This window comes from Dromiciops gliroides, chromosome 5 (assembly GCF_019393635.1).
Source record: "Dromiciops gliroides isolate mDroGli1 chromosome 5, mDroGli1.pri, whole genome shotgun sequence".
Classification (NCBI taxonomy): Eukaryota; Metazoa; Chordata; class Mammalia; order Microbiotheria; family Microbiotheriidae; genus Dromiciops; species Dromiciops gliroides.
Genome location: NC_057865.1, coordinates 71,782,068 through 71,802,466, shown reverse-complemented (window position 1 = coordinate 71,802,466; position 20,399 = coordinate 71,782,068). Strand labels below are relative to the sequence as shown.

The following is a 20,399-nucleotide window of genomic DNA, read 5'->3' as shown; positions in this document are numbered from 1 at the left end:
TTCCTTGAATGTGTTGAACTTAACTTACGAAGATCTATTCTATTCATCTTCAGTGATGTATTTTCAGGTGATTTCTTTTTTAAAAATCTCTATATCTCCTGTGAGGCAATGTAGCCTAATGGATAGAGTCAGGCTTGGAGTAGGGAAGACCTGAGGTTAATGCTTCTTGACATCTCAGTGTCACAGGTAACTCTACAAGGTTATAATTTATTGGTATGTTGTCCACCCACATTGGTAGGGGAGTTTATGATGAAATTGTAGGTCCTGACCAAAAAAAAAAACCCCTAAAAAATAAATTTAATACATTTTGTATTTAATTAAACTAGAATTGCTGACTCCTCTGTGGCAAAGGAGTTAGAGAATTATTGTCAATTTAGCTCAAAGAGGTCTTGTTAAATTTTACAATGTAGCTGCAATAATTTGAAAATCTGCATCTATGGTAGGTTATGTATAGTTAAATTTAGTATAAAATATTTACAGTATAGCAGAAAGCCATGGGTTTTTTTTTAAACTGCAATATTCATGACATATTGTAGAGCAGGAGGTGTTTTCAGAGACATAATAAACAGTAAAATTAGAGCTTCCTTTATATCTCTGTTAATAGCCATCAATTTGCCCTTTTAGTTCTTTAACTTCAGATATGTCTAATGTATGAGAATGTCATTAACATGAGAGCAGCATTTGAAAGATAATCTTATCACTATTGAAAGGTTTGTTGAAGTGACAGCCTTGTGTAAAAAAAAAAAGTGGCCAGAGATAATTTAACTGGATTGTCATTATTCTGAATTTTGCCATAATTTTAATGTTTGATTAGAGATCTTGTGCCATATGTGACCACATAAATGTGGGAGTGGGGTGGGAAGTTGGATGAATTCTTAATGAAAAAAATTGTTGGGGGCAGCTAGGTGGTGCAGTGGTTAAAGCACCGGCCCTGGATTCAGGAGGACCTGGGTTCAAATATGACCTCAGATATTTGACACTTACTAGCTGTGTGACCCTGGGCAAGTCACTTAATCCCCATTGCCCTGACCTGCCCCCTCCCCCAATTGTTTTCCTCAAAAAACTTCACTATATAGTTAGTCAATCTAAAGGTCTGTGAAGAGGGCATGTACTTTTCCAGTATTCAATGACTATTTGGATATATTTGTGATGTAGTGTTTCACGGTAGATTAAGAGAAAATGGTGAATTTCTTTCACACCTTTCATCCTTTTGTGGGTCTGGCACCTTCTTCTGCCCAGGTCTGTCCCTTCTTTTCTATCTCCTTTGGAGGCAATGTTTTCCTACCTTAAAATAGACATTCACTAATGTATATTGGTCACCCAGAAACACACACACACACACACACACACACACACACACACACACTTCTGGCTATCAAACACAGTCCCTGAGATCCTCAACCTTGCAAGTTTTCTGCACAGTTCAATTGACTTTAGTTTTATTGATAGAGCAGTGCCAGCTTCCACCCTTAATTTGAATTGTGGAGCTCCTTTAAGGGCAGGTATCCTGTTCCTTGGAGAACTATTATCAGTCTGTAATTGTATTAACAGTTTGGCATTTTGGCCCTTCAGTGATTTCTCTAAATGTACACCATGTAAGGTTTTGCATCCTTTTCCTTGTTCTGGTCTCCTGATTCTACTCTGCCTAGTTTCTGTCCTACAAGTGCTATTTTTTGCCCCTGAAACCTTATGAATTTTTAAAGCATACCCATGGGAGAACTTTTTTTTTTCTGAATGTTTAAAATAAATGTACTTTCTTGCCTTCACTCACCCCAACCAAGAAATTAAATATACTTCTATTAAATTTATGTTACTGTAAGCCAAAATATAACTCACTTGTCATTGCTGGATTCCACCTTTTTCTTCAATCACCTATGAATGAAAAAGGCCTTGTTAAATACTTACTATACTTGTCCAAAGAGCTATGTGAAGAGCCTGAGCTACAAATGTAAATAAATGAATGAATGAATGAATGAATGAATAAATAAAATCCTTTCCTTAAAAGAGCTTAGATTGGGGCAGCTAGGTGGCGCAGTGGATAGAGCACTGGCCTTGGAGTCAGGAGTACCTGAGTTCAAATCCAGCCTCAGACACTTAACACTTACTAGCTGTGTGACCCTGGGCAAGTCACTTAACCCCAATTGCCTCACTAAAAAAAAAAAAAATTAAAAAAAAAGAGCTTAGATTCTAATATAGGGAAGCAACATATATATGGGAGTGCAGGGTCTCTGGAAGTCCAGTAGTCCATCAGATGTCAATGTCTGATCACCTAGGAAAAGTGTACAGTGGGCAGAGCAGATGGCAAAAAATATGGCTGTGGTGGACTGACAATCATGTCTGGGAAGTGCTAGATATGATAGGCCATGGGATAGATTCATCAAACCTGATTTATGACTCAGGTATTACTGCCATCACCTTTTTGGGCACAGATCAAGGTAGTAATGGATAAGTTAGTTATCAGAGTGGTGGATCAAGAATTGTAGATTCCTCATTTATTCTGTCTAAATTAGTGAAATGGCAACTTTAGGATTACAATCCTAATTTTTTTTTATTTTATGCATTTACATTTTCTTAGAAGAGGTCCATAGCTTCACTAGTCTGCCAAAAGGGTCTGTGTCACAAAAAATGGTTAAGAACCCCTGATCTAAGTGTGGACCTAGGTCATTGACTTACATTGGCCTTGTACTTAGAAATCCTTGGTTTGTTCTATTGTAGTTCTTTCTTTGCCATTAAATCACTCTTTGAACTTTGAATAGAGAAATGCTTATTATGTACCTGGTCTTTGCCAGGTATTTTACTAGGCACTAAGGATTTAAGAATGGAAATGACAGAGAAGAAAGGTCACCATGTTTTTCCCTTTTATCAAAAAAATTTCTAAGTCTGACAGAGGAAAGAAAAACAAAGTCTCCAAGCTGTAGAAAATAGGTTTATTGAGAGAGGGCCTATCTCACAATAAAGCCAATCTCTGGCAGGGGTAAGCCTGAAAAGACCCTAAGTCTAGGGATCTGGTGGTTTTTATGCCCCAACAAGGCTTAAATGCTTATATACCCTACTAATTTTAGGCACAATTCTTCCCATAGTATCTTCTGAGCCTATTTCAAATGGTGTAGAACATGAGCATTGACAAATGGTCATCATCTAGAAAATCATGAACATGAGCTTAGGGGTGGCCCATCATAGCTGGCAGTCAGCCAAATGGACAATATTTGTGGCAAATTCCTAAAATCAAACAACCTCCAATGCTGATTGGTTTCTTCAACTTAGAAGATTTTATTTTTAGTACCTCATTGACCATCTAATCTAATCTAACCATATTATAAATGGACTTGTTCTGATGGTCAAGGGTCATAATATCTGCTCCTATTTGTTGCATTACTGTTAATTGAAATAGGTAAAGTGCATTAAATCACATCCTGTTAGTCAAAGAACAGATTGTTTGAAGTTGAATCACTTAACTCTCAGTGTTGGAGAAAATCTCACTCACACTTTCTTGACATTATTGTGGATAGAATAATGGATAGAATAAGCCTCTATCTCCCTATAACTGGGCATTCACTTGTAATCCTGTTTTGCTGACATGTACAAGGCCAGCCAAAGAAAAAGCAGTTTGCACTATCTCAGGCCCCAGAAGTTAGGTGAATCCATCAGTTTAGAAAGTATCCATAGCCGTCCTTTGAAACACAACAGACTGCCACCAAGGCTGGTGACTAGTGACTGTTGTAAATCCAGAATAACCAGGTATTTTTTGTATATGCCAAGTCCCAACTGTAACGATTGGAATGACGCCACCTGCTGGAGACTTACTGTAGAAGAGCTCCGCCCATGAAGTGAAGGTCTTTGAGGGCAAGAACATGGGTCTTTTCTTTGGCATCAGGAAGTGACAGTTGGCTAGTGGGAGGAAGAAGTAAGAGACTGGCGCTCTGTCTCGAGCTCTTTCCTTTGGACTCTGGTGGAGAGCGGAGCTAGAAATGCACTCTCCCTTTAATAGATAGGAATCTAGGCCTTTTCTTCTCTCTTTACCAAATTCTTATTCTCCTTAATAAATGCTTAAAAGCCTAACTCTTGCTAAAGCTTATAATTTATTGGCGACCACTCGTTAGATATTTTAGACAGACTAGCTAGAATTTTAGCCCTTAACAGTATGGAAATGGTTTCTATTCAAAAGCCCACTTAACCCAAAGAGAAGCAACAAGTGTTGCTTACCTGGGCTTGTAACAATGTACAAAATACTGATTTGTATTTGGATCTGTATTAAAGATTTTCTTGCTAGGACAAAATCAATTATTTGTAAAGAATCCCCTTTTCCATGTAAGGCACCATGACTAAGTGCCGGGGATACAAAAACAAAATGAAAACCTGTCCTTGCTTTCAAAAAAATATACATGATGCTGGTGGATAAAACATTTGCACAGAGACAGAAATGCAAGAAAATACCAGGAAGGGAGAGAACAGTGAAAACCTCAGGCATCAGGAAAGGCTTGTCTCTAAAAGGCACCCCTTGAGCCTTGAAGGAAGATAGAAATTCAAAGAGGATGAGGTGAGTAGACAGCATGGGAAACATCTAGGACAAAGGTATGGGTTAGGAAGGTTAATATCTGACTTCAGGGAATAGCAAATTAGACATTTTAACTGGATTGTAGTATTTATAAAGAGAAATTATAGAACATGAGATCATATGGGTAGACCAGAGCCAGATTATTAAAGGGCTTTCCATAGAAAGTTGAGGACTTTGTAGGTTTTGTTAATGGTTATATATAGCTTCTGAAAGCTCTCAAGCAGGTAATAGCCTAGTCAGATTTTTGGCTCTAATGTGAGGAATGATTTGGAAAGGAAAGAACCTAAGAGTCCAGTGAAGGAAGCTATTGCAGAACTTCAGGCAACATGTCATGTGAACGTTGGCTGTGCAATAAACAGATGTGAAAGAATTTGTTAAGGTATAATGAGATTTGGGAATTGATGGGATATGAACGATGGAGGAGAGGTGCCAATGGAGGAGGATGGAAAGAGAAGCAGTTTCTCTATTAGATTATAAACTCATGAGGGAAGGTATCATCTCTTCTACCTATTGAGATTTCTCATGATCAACTAATCAGCACCTGTTGTCAGGCACTGTCCAAGGTGCTGGAGTTTCAGGATTAGAGGATGAAACAATCCCTACTTCCTTTACCTAGAGTAAGTATTCAACAAGCCTTTGTTGAACCAATGAATGAATGATTCTCAAGGATATTATTGTAACTGTCCTCTGGGTTTGTGGTTGTAGTTGAAGAGACTTTATGTGTATTTGCTATGGAAAACACTGCTGACTTTTAACAAACTGTAGGCATCGTGGAATAGGGACTCTGGATTCTGAAAGACCTGGGTTCTAATCTCACTTCTGACATATACATTCCCTATAATTCTCATAAGACTCTAAATTACAGAGCAGGTGCCTGTCTCCATTGGCACCAATTAAATCCATGTCCAGTTCCCTACCCTCACATCTGTGTGTGTGTGTGTGTGTGTGTGTGTGATTTGACTTTTAAATAGTAAACTGGATACAGCTTAGAATCCACATTTAGAATCTTAAATTACACAAGTGGCAGTCATTTTCTGTGGTCCTACATAGGCCTGGCTTCAATAATGTTAAAACAATGACATGTTGATAACCAAGAGGCCAGGAAACCATGTGAGTCTGCTCCCTGGTGTAACCATTTTCTCTGTCCCCTTCTGTAACACTCATGTCTTTCCTATGGCGTACCCAGGATTTGTCTCTCTCATCTAATCCATCTGCTTCTCCATATTGAAAATGTCTTATCTGGAGTGAGATGAAGTCATGTGGTCTGGGACCCAGTTTCTTCAAGTCAGTACCTATGTTTGACAGGTCAGGGCAGCTACAATCTGCTCCCTGCTCTATGCAAATCAGGCATGCTGCCTGTTTCTCAGCAGGCTGCTTCTAAATCCCCTAAATTAATGAGTGTTGGATGCTTAAATACACATAACAATAGGACTTTATTTTCAGAAATAATTCTGAGCAGTTCACATTTTTCCTTTCAAGCTCCCTGATAGATAGGAAGCATATAATATTATCTTGACCAATACAATAGCAAGGGTAGTAAGCAGTATAGGACTAAAAGATAGGATGCCTAAAGGTCGAGGTCATTTACCCTAACAATTTAGTTAATGGGAGAGCTTTGGGGAAAATAATTTTACTCTTGTATAATAAAAAATTCAACTGATTTTCACTAGGACCTTTCTCATGTAGCCAGTTTTATAGCTTCCAAATTGATCCTTCTCATACTTTGCCCATTTTCAGTTTTAATTTTTCATTTATCTCTCTCGGTTTTCTATAATATTTGTATATAATACACATACTATTTCCAGTGTATTTATTATATACTTGCAAAATTGACAGATTTTTAAATTTTCTTTTAAAAATCACATCTGGCTCACTGGGATCTCATGATCTAGAAATGAAAGGAATCCAAAAATTGACTCATTTAATGTCCTCATTTTACAAAGGAGGAAACTGGAGCCCAAGAATGATGTGACCTATCCATTCGTAGAATGTAGAAGAGACAGGACTTCAACCCATGTCTTCTAACTCTACTTCCATGGCTGTTAATATAACACCATGCTGTAACTAAATGGAAGTTCCTTTTGATGAAGCTAAATTTTATTTTGCTATTCAGTGAAACCCACCACCCATCCCACCTATTCAGATTATTTCTATTCAGTTACATACTTTTTCTTATTGTCTCTCTCATATACAGTATACTCAAACAGACCAATCTAAGATTTTAGTGTTTTATTAAGCAAAATCATATATCTGCCACTGAGGAAATAAATCATGACCTGAATTTCAAGATAAAATTTAATAATTTTTAAATTATCACCAGTTTGGTGTTATCCATATCAGTGGGTAATTGCATGTTAAATATAAAAATGTTTCTTTTATTTTTTGGAACTAATAATACATTCTCTACTTACATAGTTGAACTTCACACAATAAAAACCAGGGAAATTGTACCTGATCATTTTCTGCAGCATACTTTAATATATTTTGGAGATATATGAATGCAAATGTTAACTGTTTTCTTAAAGTAATTTTCCTTCATGAACTGTACTGTGAAGGTTTCTGTGATCTCATCATTGTGGAAACTTCCTCTCTGTGACAATTTCAGTCCTTCCCCCAATTCCCTCTAGTATGGGGGTCTTCCTCTAGATCCCTTGACATTGTATGGTGACCCATGGATTATGGGAGGCTGTCCATAAGCAATACAAGTCAATTCAACAAGCAATGATTAAGGGCCTGCTGTGTGCCAAGCACTGCTAAGAGCTTGGAATGCAAAGAAAGGGGGAGAAAGTGCTTGTTCTTAGGGAACTCATAATCTAGTGAGGGGGACAACATGCAAACAACTATATACAAGTAAGATATGTACTGGTTACATTGGAGATAGTCCCAGAGGGAAGACACTAATGTTAATTAACTAGATAATCCCTCACTGTTGTTGTATGTCTGGCCCAACTTCCTTTCCAGCTGTTCATCTCTCTAGTGAAATGATTATATGAATAATACTTTACTCTCATATGCTCTGTTCAGTTCTTTCCACCCTGTTTGTCAAATTTTCCATGTAGGTTCTAACTTTCTTTTCATCTATGTAATTCTTTTAACCCTTTATTTTTAAAAAGTGTATATTTTCATTGCCCATATTTTAGTCATTATTTCCAAACTACTAAGTAATCATCATCATAGCTCACAGTTATATAGTGATTTCAGCTTGTTAAGCTCACATTAAGCAGTTATAGCACTTTACAAAGCACTTTTTCTGTTTTCTCATTTGGTCTTCACAGTGATCTTGGGAAGTAGGTGCTACTATTATACCCATTTTAAACTAAAACTGAGAGGCCCAGACTTGCATGAAATTCCAACATAGGTCTTTCTGACTCCAACTCCAGCACATTGTTCACCCAAACCACCTACCTGTCTCCCATCACAATGATGGAAGTAAAAATGTCGTTAACTCATACTCTGTGGATTAATATGGGCCACAAATATTGTTTTAGATCATATTCTCTATTTTCTGTTTTATATATTTCATTTTAAGTTGTGAAAGCATTTCCAAAACATAGTAGAATAAAACAAAGATGACTGTATCAGAAACTGCTAATCTATTATGTATGACTTGAGAATTACTTTGTTTATTATTATTCATTCTGTCTCATATTTTCAATCCTTCATAATTTCTTGTACCACTTTCTTTCTTTCTTTCTTTTTTTTTTTTTTTTGCTGGGCAATGGGGGTTAAGTGACTTGCCCAGGGTCACACAGCTAGTAAGTCAAGTGTCTGAGGCCGGATTTGAACTCAGGTACTCCTGAATCCAAGGCCGGTGCTTTATCCACTGCGCCACCTAGCCGCCCCTGTGCCACCTAGCCGCCCCCCCCCCTTTTTTTTTTTGTACCACTTTATTTCAGTCACTCAGTAAACATTGGTAAGCACCTGCTATGTTTCACGCACTATGATAAGTGTTGTGGATAGAAGAAAGACAAAAGACCACCATCCCTGCATTTGAGTTCAGTTTATTTGATTATCTTTCTCCTTCCCCCTTCAAATCTTATAATAAAACCCTATTAAACTATTTGTTAAGTGTCCTGCCAAAAATATTCTTCATAGTCTCTCTGAGATGCCCTCCATTTCTTTTCAAGACACCATTCTTCTGGTAAACTGCCATTAAGAAGAAAAAATCCTGTAATTTTGCCCCATCCAAGTAGCTGGCTGTTTACTTTGCATACCTTCCTTAGTTTTCCCAAGTCATAATTTTCAAATTAAATAAGGCATCGAAATTATACATGTTTCACCAAGTCCATTTTTCTTCCTAGATCTTCAAAGTTATTAGACGTACAATATAGGTTTCAATTAACTAGTATCTGTTCCCATAAACAGATAGCTTCTGTGGATAGAAAACCAGCCTTGAAGTCAGGAAAACCTTACCTCAAGTCACTCCTTTGACACATAATGTGTGACTGAGCAAATCACTTAACTTTTCAGGGCTTTAGGCTACTCTTCAGGCCTAAGTTACAGAGGAGATGCTGACCTACATTGGAAGAGGAAGTTTTCTTATATAGGGTGTTCCCTGCACTAGAGCTATTACAGCCACAGGTGTTCCCCTGGGTATCAGTCAAAAGGAAAAGTGGTGACTCTATTTGTTAATTCTTATCACCTTTTTTGTATCTCAAGTACATGCTTTAAGAACTTAGCACCCCATTATCCATGTGAGTTTAGTATGTGATTATCTCTTTTGGATTCAGCAGGTAGAAACTACTACAACATGAATCCTTGTTTCTTTTACTTGATAATACCTCTGGATATTCCTTGGAGCACCCTGTGTTTCTCCTTTAGAAATTATATATTCATCATGCATAGGTATATTCTTACTTATATTGTTGGCTCAAATGATATAAAATTTCTTCTGTAGAATCATTTAAAAAAAAAAATTAGTCTCCGGGGGCAGCTAGGTGGCACAGTGGATAAAGCACTAGCCCTGGATTCAGGAGGACCTGAGTTCAAATCTGGCCTCAAACACTTGATACTTAGTAGTTGTATGACCCTGGGCAAGTCACTTAACCCTCATTGTCTCTCTCCCCCGCCCCCTGCAAAAAAAAGTGTCCCCCTCCCCTTTTTAGATTTCCTTATAGATTCTTCAGATATTTCTTTTTTTGGCTTCCTTTTAAGATTATTTCTTTAATATGCTTTATTAATCTCCTCCAGTAGGTAAGAAAGATATTCCTTCAGATTTTTCATCCATTTCTTTTCACAGGAATATGATTTGCACTCAAGGGATGAAAACTAGTGACTGAATAAGGCAGGAGGGCAAACATAGCTAGTATCTGGAAGGGTGCCTTGATTTACATATGTTCCGCATCACAAGTTGATCTGTTCTCCTTTGAACTTCTCCTGGACACTCCTCCTTATAATGTACCTTGTAGCAAAGCGTGCTTACACATACATTTTCTCCGTGCATAGTTTGTCATCTATTTGAAGGCAGAGACTATTTGTTTTGTTGTTTTTATATAATAATAATAACAGCGGGGCAGCTAGGTGGCACAGTGGATAGAGTACTGGCCCTGGATTCAGAAGGACCTGAGTTCAAATCTGGCCTCAGACACTTAACACTTACCAGCTGTGTGACCCTGGGAAAGTCACTTAACCCCAATTGCCTCACCAAAAAAAAAAAAAAAAAGAATAGCAGCTACTAACTTTTATATTGTGTTCTCAAGATCACAAGGCACCTGAAATATCTCATATTATCCTTAAATAATGATCAGAAGTAATTCAAATATTCTTAACTCCATTATGCATGAAACTAGACCTGAGAAAGTTTAGATGACATAACCAAGTTTGCACAGCTTCTAAGTCTCTGATTCAAACCCAAGTCTTCTTTATTTCAAGTCTAACAATTTGCCCACTACACCTCTTGAATAAATGACTTTTTTTTTTGCGGGACAATGAGGGTTAAGTGACTTGCCCAGGGTCACACAGCTAGCAAGTGTCAAGTGTCTGAGGCCAGATTTGAACTCAGGTCCTCCTGAATCCAGGGCCGGTGCTTTATCCACTGCGCCACCTAGCCACCCTCCATAATGACTTCTAAAAAAAAAAGAACACCATTTCTTATAGTAGTCTGACCTTAGAAGTATAGATGTCCTTGTAGGCAGCAAGTTATAACAGAATGAACATAAGATTTTAGGAACAATATTTTTAATAGTAAAATAAGTATATAGTATAGATAGTGAAGGGAAAAGATGTTTTCATAGCCTTTAGTTTGTACTGAAATACCAAGATGTTTTCTTTATAATGTTTGAAAGACAAAAGCCAAAAATCTCCTTTCCACTTCTTGGTGAGGTGGTACTGTGGCTGGCCCACTGCAGCTCTTACAAGTTTCATTTGTAGCATGGACTCGAATTTTAATCAAGCTACATTTGCATCTGGTGAAAACATAGTAATTAGGTATATCTTAATTATAGAATGACTGTACTGCATGGTAGAGGTGCAAGTTTCTTCGTGTCATACCTTCTTTAAAAAAAGCAACTTGAAATCTATTTCTCTGTCGATGTAATCACGTGCAAAAAAATGCCTTGTAGTTCAGTGAGCAGAAGAGGTTAGGAACAAACTGAGATATTAATCAAAAACAAGACTGTGCTTCTGTGAAGAGAAACCTACTTCTTTTTTTATTTGCCAACTAGCTGTAAAAATAAAAGATGTATATAAAGAATAAGCAAAAAATGAAAAAGGCATATGGGAGCTAATAAAAAATTATGTCAGCTCAACAAAGTAAAATACTCGAATGGGTGGTTATACTTAATTAATTTTACATACTATAATTTTGTTTAAGAGCATCAATAGGTGAAATCAATTTGTTTCTGCATCATTACTAATGGATTTGCTAGGTAAATATGTTTTATGGGAATACTTTTCTACATTTTATTAAGTGGCTGAAAATATTTTTCCTCATACTTTAATTATAAAATCTCCATAAAATTCTAAAAGATGAATTCTTTAAAGTTATTAAAATTGTTCTTACTAAAGTTTCATTTGATTATTGTTTTATCAACAGAAAGCATTAGAGGCATTCATGTTTTTATGTTAAGTTAAAGTTTTGAAGAATCATGATGATATTGAACATATTCTTTAATAAGGCAGGAATGCAAAGAGAAAACAGATTTTCCTATCCAATGATTTTTGTGTTTAAATTTTTTTTTTTATCCTGACCTGTAATGTCACTGCTATGGGTAACTGGAGAAATCATTGCTGGTCAGCATTCATTGCAGTTCTTCAAGCTCTAGATGTAAGAAACTGCCTTAGGCACTGAGAGGTCAAGTGACTTACTGATTCTTAGACAACCAGGTTATGTCAAGTATAGAACCTGAGCCCAGGGATTCATTCTGTCTCTGAGACCAATTCTTTATCCACCACTCCTTGCTGTCTAGCTGTTTGAAGCACATCTAATCCAAATTTTAAATGAACATCTTATGTTTGTATGCACAGACTGAAAATAAAGCCACATATTGTTAAATATTATTTTTTTAATTAATTGGCATTCAAATGGATTAGTTAAATCACTTCCCTCCCCCACACCCCCAGAAGACTTTCTATGATGTCCCATTATCTAAATTAGAATGCTTAAAATAAGTACTCAAAAAATGCAAGAATCATTGGAAAGAGTACTTCCTTACAGGAATAAAATGGGCCAATGGCATTTTATTTTTATCAGAGATATTAAAAGAAAAAAAGTCACTTTCAATGGCATTTAACTAAATACTAAAGCTCAACCTTCCTCTGTTAGTCCTTATAGAAAACAGCAAATGTATTACTTATACCAGCATGTAAAAGTACATATGCATGTTCATTTATATGCATATGTAGACACATAGACTCACAAAACCAAAAGCATATATTTTAGCATTTGACAGTATATTTCATTCAGTTATACTCACTTGTAAAACAATCTCTTAATCTCATGACAATCCCCAAATCAAAATATGGCCCCTCCTCACAACCCACCCCTCATCCCTTTGCCAAAACTATTGTACAGAAAACTAGAGGGTTACTCTGTTATTAATGATTGAGAGTTGATCATGTTGCATTTCTGTTAATTGCTAAAGGACTATCATTTGGCTTCAAGTTGTCAGTGACATTGTTTAATATTTGGTACCCAGTCCAATCACATTTGGTCTCTGCTTCAAATTAAAGATATTAAAAATATCCCTAATTATATAAAGATACCTGTAATGGTTGCAATCTGGGGGTTAAGAGGGTGTCTTTAATCTCACTGTATTGGGGAACTTCCTCTCCCCATGAAGTTTGACAACTCGGCTGTAACTTACTTGTTTTAGAGAACTAGTCATGCCTTACCCACTTGGGAAAAATCCCTAACTTACTGTAACTGACCAAAGCACCAAAAATAAAACCTGGGAGTTTTTGGTGAGAGAAAATACAGATACTCAGAGAATGGAGAAATGTAGACATACTTTAGGGGTTGAAAGAAGCGTGGAATTGGTTTGCTTAACTGACTGGAAATAATGAGTCATAGCGTACCCTTACATTTAACCAGTATTCATCTCATAAATATATGAGTAGATCTGGACTTTTGAAGCTATGCTTTGATTCCTTGGCTCTTTGAGCATAGTGGGATTGAGTCAGAAATGAAGACACCTTTGCTGATTCCCTTTCCTACAGAATGTGATGATGATTGCTAGTGATGAGAAGGATAGTTGAGCAGAGGTTTGTATTAAGTTCAGTCTAATTCACTTTACCCTATATACCCATATTTAAGGATACTACTAAGTATATGGAATTTGGCATCAGAATGTTTTAATTTCCCCTAGCATTTATGTGAAGATTCTATAAACAATAGAGTTCTTCAGATTTTTGTTTGAAAGATTCAGTCTGCTTACTATATATGTCCATGATCATCATAACTCATATTTATATAGTGGTTACAGATTTGCAAACTTATAATATCACTAAGTGCAGGAATTATCTGCATTTTCCAGATGTGGAAACAGCCTCTGAGATTTTAAATGATTTCCCCATGATCACATAGTTATGAAGTGCCTGATTCAAAACAAAGTCTTCTCCCTCCGGGTCCAAGGCTCTATACTTGTATATGCATTTCACCTCTAAAAGATTGTGAATCGTTCTACACACTTAGTTCTATGGCTCTTACTCTTCCCCAGCAATATAAACCCATATGATGCTTCTTCTGAAAGGAAACTTCATTTCAGAGAGGAGAAAACCAAGGCTGAGAGGTTTTAACTTGCCCAGCATCACTAGGTTATTTAGTGGGGAAATTGAGACTAGAAGACAGGTCTCCTAGCTCCTATTTGAGAGTAGTAACTAAAGATTTTAAAATTCAATGGGTTTGGGGCAGCTAGGTGGCACAGTGGATAAAGCAACAGCCCTAGATTCAGGAGGACCTGAGTTCAAATCTGGCCTCAGACACTTGACACTAGCTGTGTGACCCTGGGCAAGTCACTTAACCCTCATTGCCCTGCGCACACACGCATGCGCCCCCCCACCCCAAAATAAACAACAAAAAATTCAATGGGTTCTTTGTACTCATCTAGTCCAATTCATATATGAAAGGATCCTCTGTTATAATATACTTGACAAGTGGTTGTCCAGTGCATGCTTGAAGACCTCCAATGAAGAGAAGTCCATTACCTGTTTGTTAGGCTGCTCTAATAGTGCCTTTTTCTCAATATCATGTCCAGAAGGTTCCCAAGTCATGCTTATTACTATTAAAATAGCAAGGTACAATAAATAACCAGATAATTCTACTACCTTGTAATTGAATAGTGCTTTCTACTTTACAAATAGCTTTCTGTTCTTTATCTTATTTGATCCTTATAATCATCTTGTGAGGCACCTACATAAACAGGCATCATCATTATTTTATAATTGAATAAACCTTAGCTTAGTGAGAACCCAAGACCATAGAGTTTGGAAATGGTAGAACTTGGTTTAGAACCTGCATCTTCTAAGTTTTGGGCCAGTAGTTCTACTGTTCTGTGGGTGATAGATGTTGTGCTTTTCTCCTGTACTGGATATTTCTGGAAAACAGATGATAGCAGGCTATTTAACTAGCTACAGTGTGGTGGATTGAAATGGAGGCAACTCCAAATTAAATTAATCAAAGAAATACTTAGCGTACTGCCTGGATGGATTCATAGGAGTGGTGTTTCAGCTCTTCTTCTATGGAATATGTTGGCCAAACCACTTCACCTTGGTGGGTTTAGATGCTTCATCATCTATGCAAAGAAGGGGAGAGATGTAAGCAATCACAAGCTTATATGAGGTACCTGTTATGGGTCAGGCACTGCAAATAGGAACTGGGGATTCAAAGATTGATTTCATGGCTACTTTCCAGGGAAAATATTCATGATTCCATAGTTTATACTCTTACCAAGTCAACTTTCCCTGCTCTGTTCTGAAATAAGTGGGCTTTCTTTTTAAACCATATCTTTTTCAAGAGGCAGTATGGCAGGGCAGCTAGGTGGCACAGTAGATAAGCACCGGCCCTGGATTCAGGAGGACCTAAGTTCAAATCCAGCCTCAGACACTTACTAGCTGTGTGACACTGGGCAAGTTACTTAATTCTCATTGCTCCGTGCTCCCCCCCACCCCCCAAAGAGGCAATATGGCATAGTAGAGAGCCAGATTTTGACCTCTGAAAAGACATATTGGCTCTGTGAACCTAGCATAGCACTCAACAGGTCTTGTCTCTATCCCTAAATTACCTGAAAAACATAAATCTGTGCTAACCCAGCATTTGGAAATGCAAAACCCAATCCCCAGTCTGAATGTAAGGTAAATTCTTTGCCGTGGATATCAATGACCAAAGTCAGCAAATGATTTGATGACCTCTGGTCAAAGCTATTCCAATTCCATATATATTGAAAATTACTTTTTTTCAACCTTTTCTTTTCTAATTGACCATCTCCAGAATTGTGTTTATCATCTTTTATTTGAGGTTAAAAAAAACAACCAACCAGGAATTGTCAAGGAGAGGTTTAGACAGTTCTCTTGATGTCTATTTGGGATTCAATTCTTGTTGTTGTTGTTGTTGTTGTTTATTTGTTTGTTTTTTGTTTTTAATGATTCACAGATTGGTATCTGACATTAATCAAAAAGTGACCTCCATGCTCTGGTCCTCATGTAATATTTCAGCATTGTTTTCTTGTTTTTTGTTTGTTTGTTTTTGTAAACACAGCAAGTGCCTTGAAGCATTTGGAGCCTAATCTGGGCCTTTGTAGTCATTTTTCCCAATATAGAAATCTATTTGAGGGCCCTGAAATGGGACTTTAATGTAGTACTTCTTTATGGCTAAGTCCTGGTCTGGAGGTTATCCTGTTACTTTGTGACTTTGTTAACATCATGCAGGAACCTGAAATGTGTGCCCCATAACTCTTCCATGATTTAATCAATTTATAGATGTAGATAAGTTATCTTTGCAATCATTCCTATTTCTAAGCCTCTGTTTATTTGCCACTATGTGGATGGCCTTATGCCAGCATTTAAGGACTGAGACTTGGAAATGAAACAGGAAGATTGGCATGATTTAGTGGCAAAAGGAGAAAAGAGCCTTATGCTCTGCAGACTCCTTCTCCAGCTGCAACTTAGTGACTAGTATCACTGTGGACACTGTGTATCCAAAGTACAAATGGGCATGAGTATGGAAGTATCCATGCCAGCAGTGAGGAAATATTTCATCATAGGACCCTGTGCCCTGGCTCCATTTTACTAGTGACTGGCAAATGAGAATGGGCATCTACCATACATGAAAAATCACTCAAGATGTTCTGGCCCTCAGAGACAAGTTGGGGGACTGTTTTGAAAGGAACCAGAATGTGCTTCCTTTTATTTTGGCTTGACACGCACTCACAAGGGAAGTACCCAGGAATCTTTTGTGGTAGCCGTGGTTTCTCAGCGATCCATGTTATTGAACTGTGTTGTCCTATACATAAAAGGAAGTCAGCATTATACTTCCAATCATAAATCATCTCTTCCTATACTACAACGAATGGCTGTAACTGCCAGTTATATAGCAGTTTAAGATCTACAAAGTTCTTTTTTCCCAATAGCCCTTTGAAGTAGGTAGTGTTAGTATAATATTCACTTTGCCAATGAGGTCGCTGAAGCCACAAAGGTCAAGTAACTTAAGCTAATGTAACGATTGGAATGACGCCACCTGCTGGATACTTACTGTAGAAGAGTTCTGCCCATGAAGCGAAGGTCTTTGAGGGCAAGACCAGGAGTCTTTTCTTTGGCGGGGAGGAAGTGATGCAGACTAGTGGGAGGAGGAAGGAAGAGACTGGCGCTGACTCTGGAGTTCTTGCCTCTGGACTCTGGTGGAGAAGGGAGCTAAAAATGTGTTCTCCCTTTAATAGATAGAAATCTAGGCCTTTCTCTCTCTCTTTACCAAATTCTTATTCTCCTTAATAAATGCTTAAAAGTCTAACTCTTGCTAAAGCTTATAATTTATTGGCGACCACTCATTAGATATTTTAGACAGTTTAGCTAGAATTTTAGCCCTTAATAAACATCAGAACTCAGATTTGATCACTGACCTCTCCAGACTCCCATCATAGCAGGCTTTCCCTTGCGATATTGACTCTCAGTGGTGGAGTGAAGCAACATTCTTCATTAGTATTGATAGTATCATCTTCAGATAAAATATCTTTGTATTTCCACATGAACTTACACACGTATATACATGTATAGTAGGCATACACAACTCATTTGGTTCATATTGCCCAATATATGTTTTCTTCTCCTATTAAAATGTAAACTCCTGGAGGGCAGGAACTTTCTACTTGTGTATAGATGTATCCTCAGTGCTTACCCCAGTGTCAGGCACACAGTAGGTATATAATAATTGCTTTTTTGTTCAACTGCTCCATGTGGGGGAAAGTAGCAGTATGGTAGATGTCATGTCTTCATAAACTGGAGTAGCAGTTTTGTCTGAAATGATTTGCCCTGCATATTAAACAAAGGGAAAAGTTTTCATGGGTGTTTTTAACCTGTCCATCTTTTTACAGAATCCCTTTGTCCAAGTTGTGACTCCTAATTGTGTGTGTGTGTGTGTGTGTGTGTGTGTGTGTGTTTCCTTTCTTTTTCTCCCCAGTGGAAGAAGACACCGAAGAAAGTTCAAGATCAGGAAGAGAATCTGTTTCCACAGCTAGTGACCAGCCATCCCACTCTCTGGAGAGGCAAATGAATGGGAACCAAGAGAAAGGAGATAAGACTGATAGGAAAAAGGAGAAAACTGGAAAAGAGAAAAAGAAAGACAGGGATAAAGAAAAGGAAAAAATGAAGGTCAAGAAAGGAATGCTGAAGGGTCTAGGAGACATGTTCAGGTAGGTACTATCCTAATAAGGACCAGGACAACACTGACAGGGAATGAATGCTATGTTAATGAGAAAATCCTCCTCCTTGGAATATGGCAAATGTTATCTGTGCAGTCAGAGCATGATGCTTCTGTCATTCTTATTCTTAGCTCCTGTCTTTTCCTTTCACTGTATTCAGGATTCCACCTCACTTCCCCGAGACAGTTTTAGTAACTTAAAAGATGACATGTTGCCAGCTATGGTAACTAACTGCTAGGAGAGAGGAGGGACAAATCCATATCTGAGTTATGAAAAAAACGAAAAATCCTTTGGAGACAAAGGTTTACCAAAGCAGGATTTGTTCTTTCTTGTGTGAACAATGGCTCATTATCTAAATTTTGCAGACAACTTGAGTTAGTGGTTGCATTGAAAGCTACATTAATAACAGGTTTAATAAAAGGGTGCAAATAGGACCTTAATTAAGCTATGTTGATTAATTTAATGGCTTTAAAAGTAAGTTCTGGCTATTTCTTGATGGTTGTTTTTGTGCCCTTGAATTATGTGGTCAGATTAGTTAGCATATCATTTTTTACAAAATCACTGCTCAACAGTAAAAGTGACAAGTTGTTCAGAAGTTGCACGGAAACTCTGTCCCCATAAATGTTCATCCAAGGCGATTTATAATAGCCAGGCATTTTATGTTAAATATAAAACTCACTTGATTGTTCCATAAATTAAGCTCCTAAATGTAGCAGGATAATGTTTGAAAATCAAAAACATACAGTGTCACCTTTTCAGCTCTATAGAATAGCTACCCTGCATTATGATTCCATTTCTGGTAACTTTTCTCTTTTTAATATTGTGACCATGAGTTCTCATTTCTGTAGCTTCTTTATGTATTGCCCCGAGGCTGGCTTCCATATATCTGCAAGTTATTGATCTGTCCTATTGAAAGGACAGTTCCTGGTGAAAAGGAGAAGTCAATGGGCAATTCAGCATTTGATCTGATGTGTTCTGATAATTGCTGACTATAAAGTTGTTAACTTGCATCCTTATGCAATATTAGCATTTACATCACAAATATAAGTATTCTTAGTTTTTAGTTTAATTTTCTAATGCTTCAGAGCATTCCTATTTTAATTTTTTTCTAGCTAAGGCTTTCTTGCTCACATGCTGCTTTCCCCAAATGTATTTTCAGACAGATAATCTTTCTTCATTACATCGCCTGACCAAGACCACTTATAGGATGGAATTGCTGTAACTCACACTTGATTTCAATTTCTCTTTTTTAGCCAAGGGGCTTTTCATTTCATATATGCAAACTGACAGCTCATAAACTGGCACCTACATAATGCACAGGAATAAGGCTGCTTCCTATCAATTAAAATCTAAGGAATTTATACCGGGATCTTCATTAAGTTGCAGCATAAGATAAAAAGCTTCCACTGGAGAGCATATATGTCTCTCTCTTCAAGATAGATTCATTATTTCCAAATATCCCCCTGAAGATTCTTGTCAAAATGTAGAGGTATACACATAAAGAAATAAAGTGTGGAGTTTATAGTGTTACTGTTCTAGAAATAAAGGAAAGCTCTGGATTTTCTCCAACTCAGAATTATAGAATGAATTAGAAATGAAGTATCACTATGACATATCACCTGATTTAGGATACATGTCTTAAATGTAGTTCTCTACTTAAGGGTGTAACAATTTGAAAGGACCTTGAATATTTCAGAACACCTATGGGCAGCCAGAATTAAACAGCTCTTTTCTCCCCACTAAATATTACATAAGAAAATGTGCCACATGAATAATATGGCTATATATATATATATATATATATATATATACAGTGCCAGAGCTACATTCATTAAAAGAACAAAAAAGTATCCCACTTAACTGCATTAGGGACCAATAAATCCCTGGAAAATAGCTATTGGGGCCAGGTTTAGAAACTAGACATTTAGTTCTGATAAATCCTGCTGCTGTTTTGCTTCCATTTAAAGATGACTGCTAAGAATTCACAGTAAACCATACATTTTGGGCTTTATAAAATTACAAGAGCTTCCATGCTGTGCAAAATATTACTTTTTGGAAATGAGCTCAGAACAATACATTAAACATAAAAAAGGGCATTTAATCTTAGTAGGAAACTGCAACTTCCTTTCTTTATCATGTGGCACTACTAGTTGAGAAACTTAGGCAAAGCAAATTTAAGTTTGGCAAAACTTTTATTACTGCTATACTGATCAGTAATGAGATGTCATTATATGGAGCAGAAGTTTTCAGGGCCACATCCAATTACATGGGGACTGATAAATATTGTATTCTGTATTCTCAGGTTAGTGTGCTTATATTTCCTATCAAAGGAGTGGAAGATAGTGTGCCTAAAACTAATTTTAGTGTCTTCTTTCTTACTTACCATTTTAATAAGGCTTAGTCTTGTTAGCACCTTAAAAATAGTATTTGAATCATATATTTGCTTTAAATCCTTATGTAGATCTGTTAGAATAGTTTATTTGTGACACTGGACAAGG

At 37.1% G+C, this 20,399-nt stretch overlaps 1 protein-coding gene across 14 annotated transcripts in view; it reads left to right on the top strand.

The window, feature by feature from the left end:
• Positions 1 to 20,399, top strand: part of PARD3 (par-3 family cell polarity regulator) — a 741,470-nt gene that overhangs the window by 495,579 nt on the left and 225,492 nt on the right. For all 14 annotated transcript variants that reach the window (XM_043965636.1, XM_043965637.1, XM_043965630.1 and 11 more), the window contains one exon: positions 17,661 to 17,892. In XM_043965636.1, the coding sequence (XP_043821571.1) occupies positions 17,661 to 17,892 (232 nt within the window). The remainder of the gene's footprint in view (positions 1 to 17,660; positions 17,893 to 20,399) is intronic.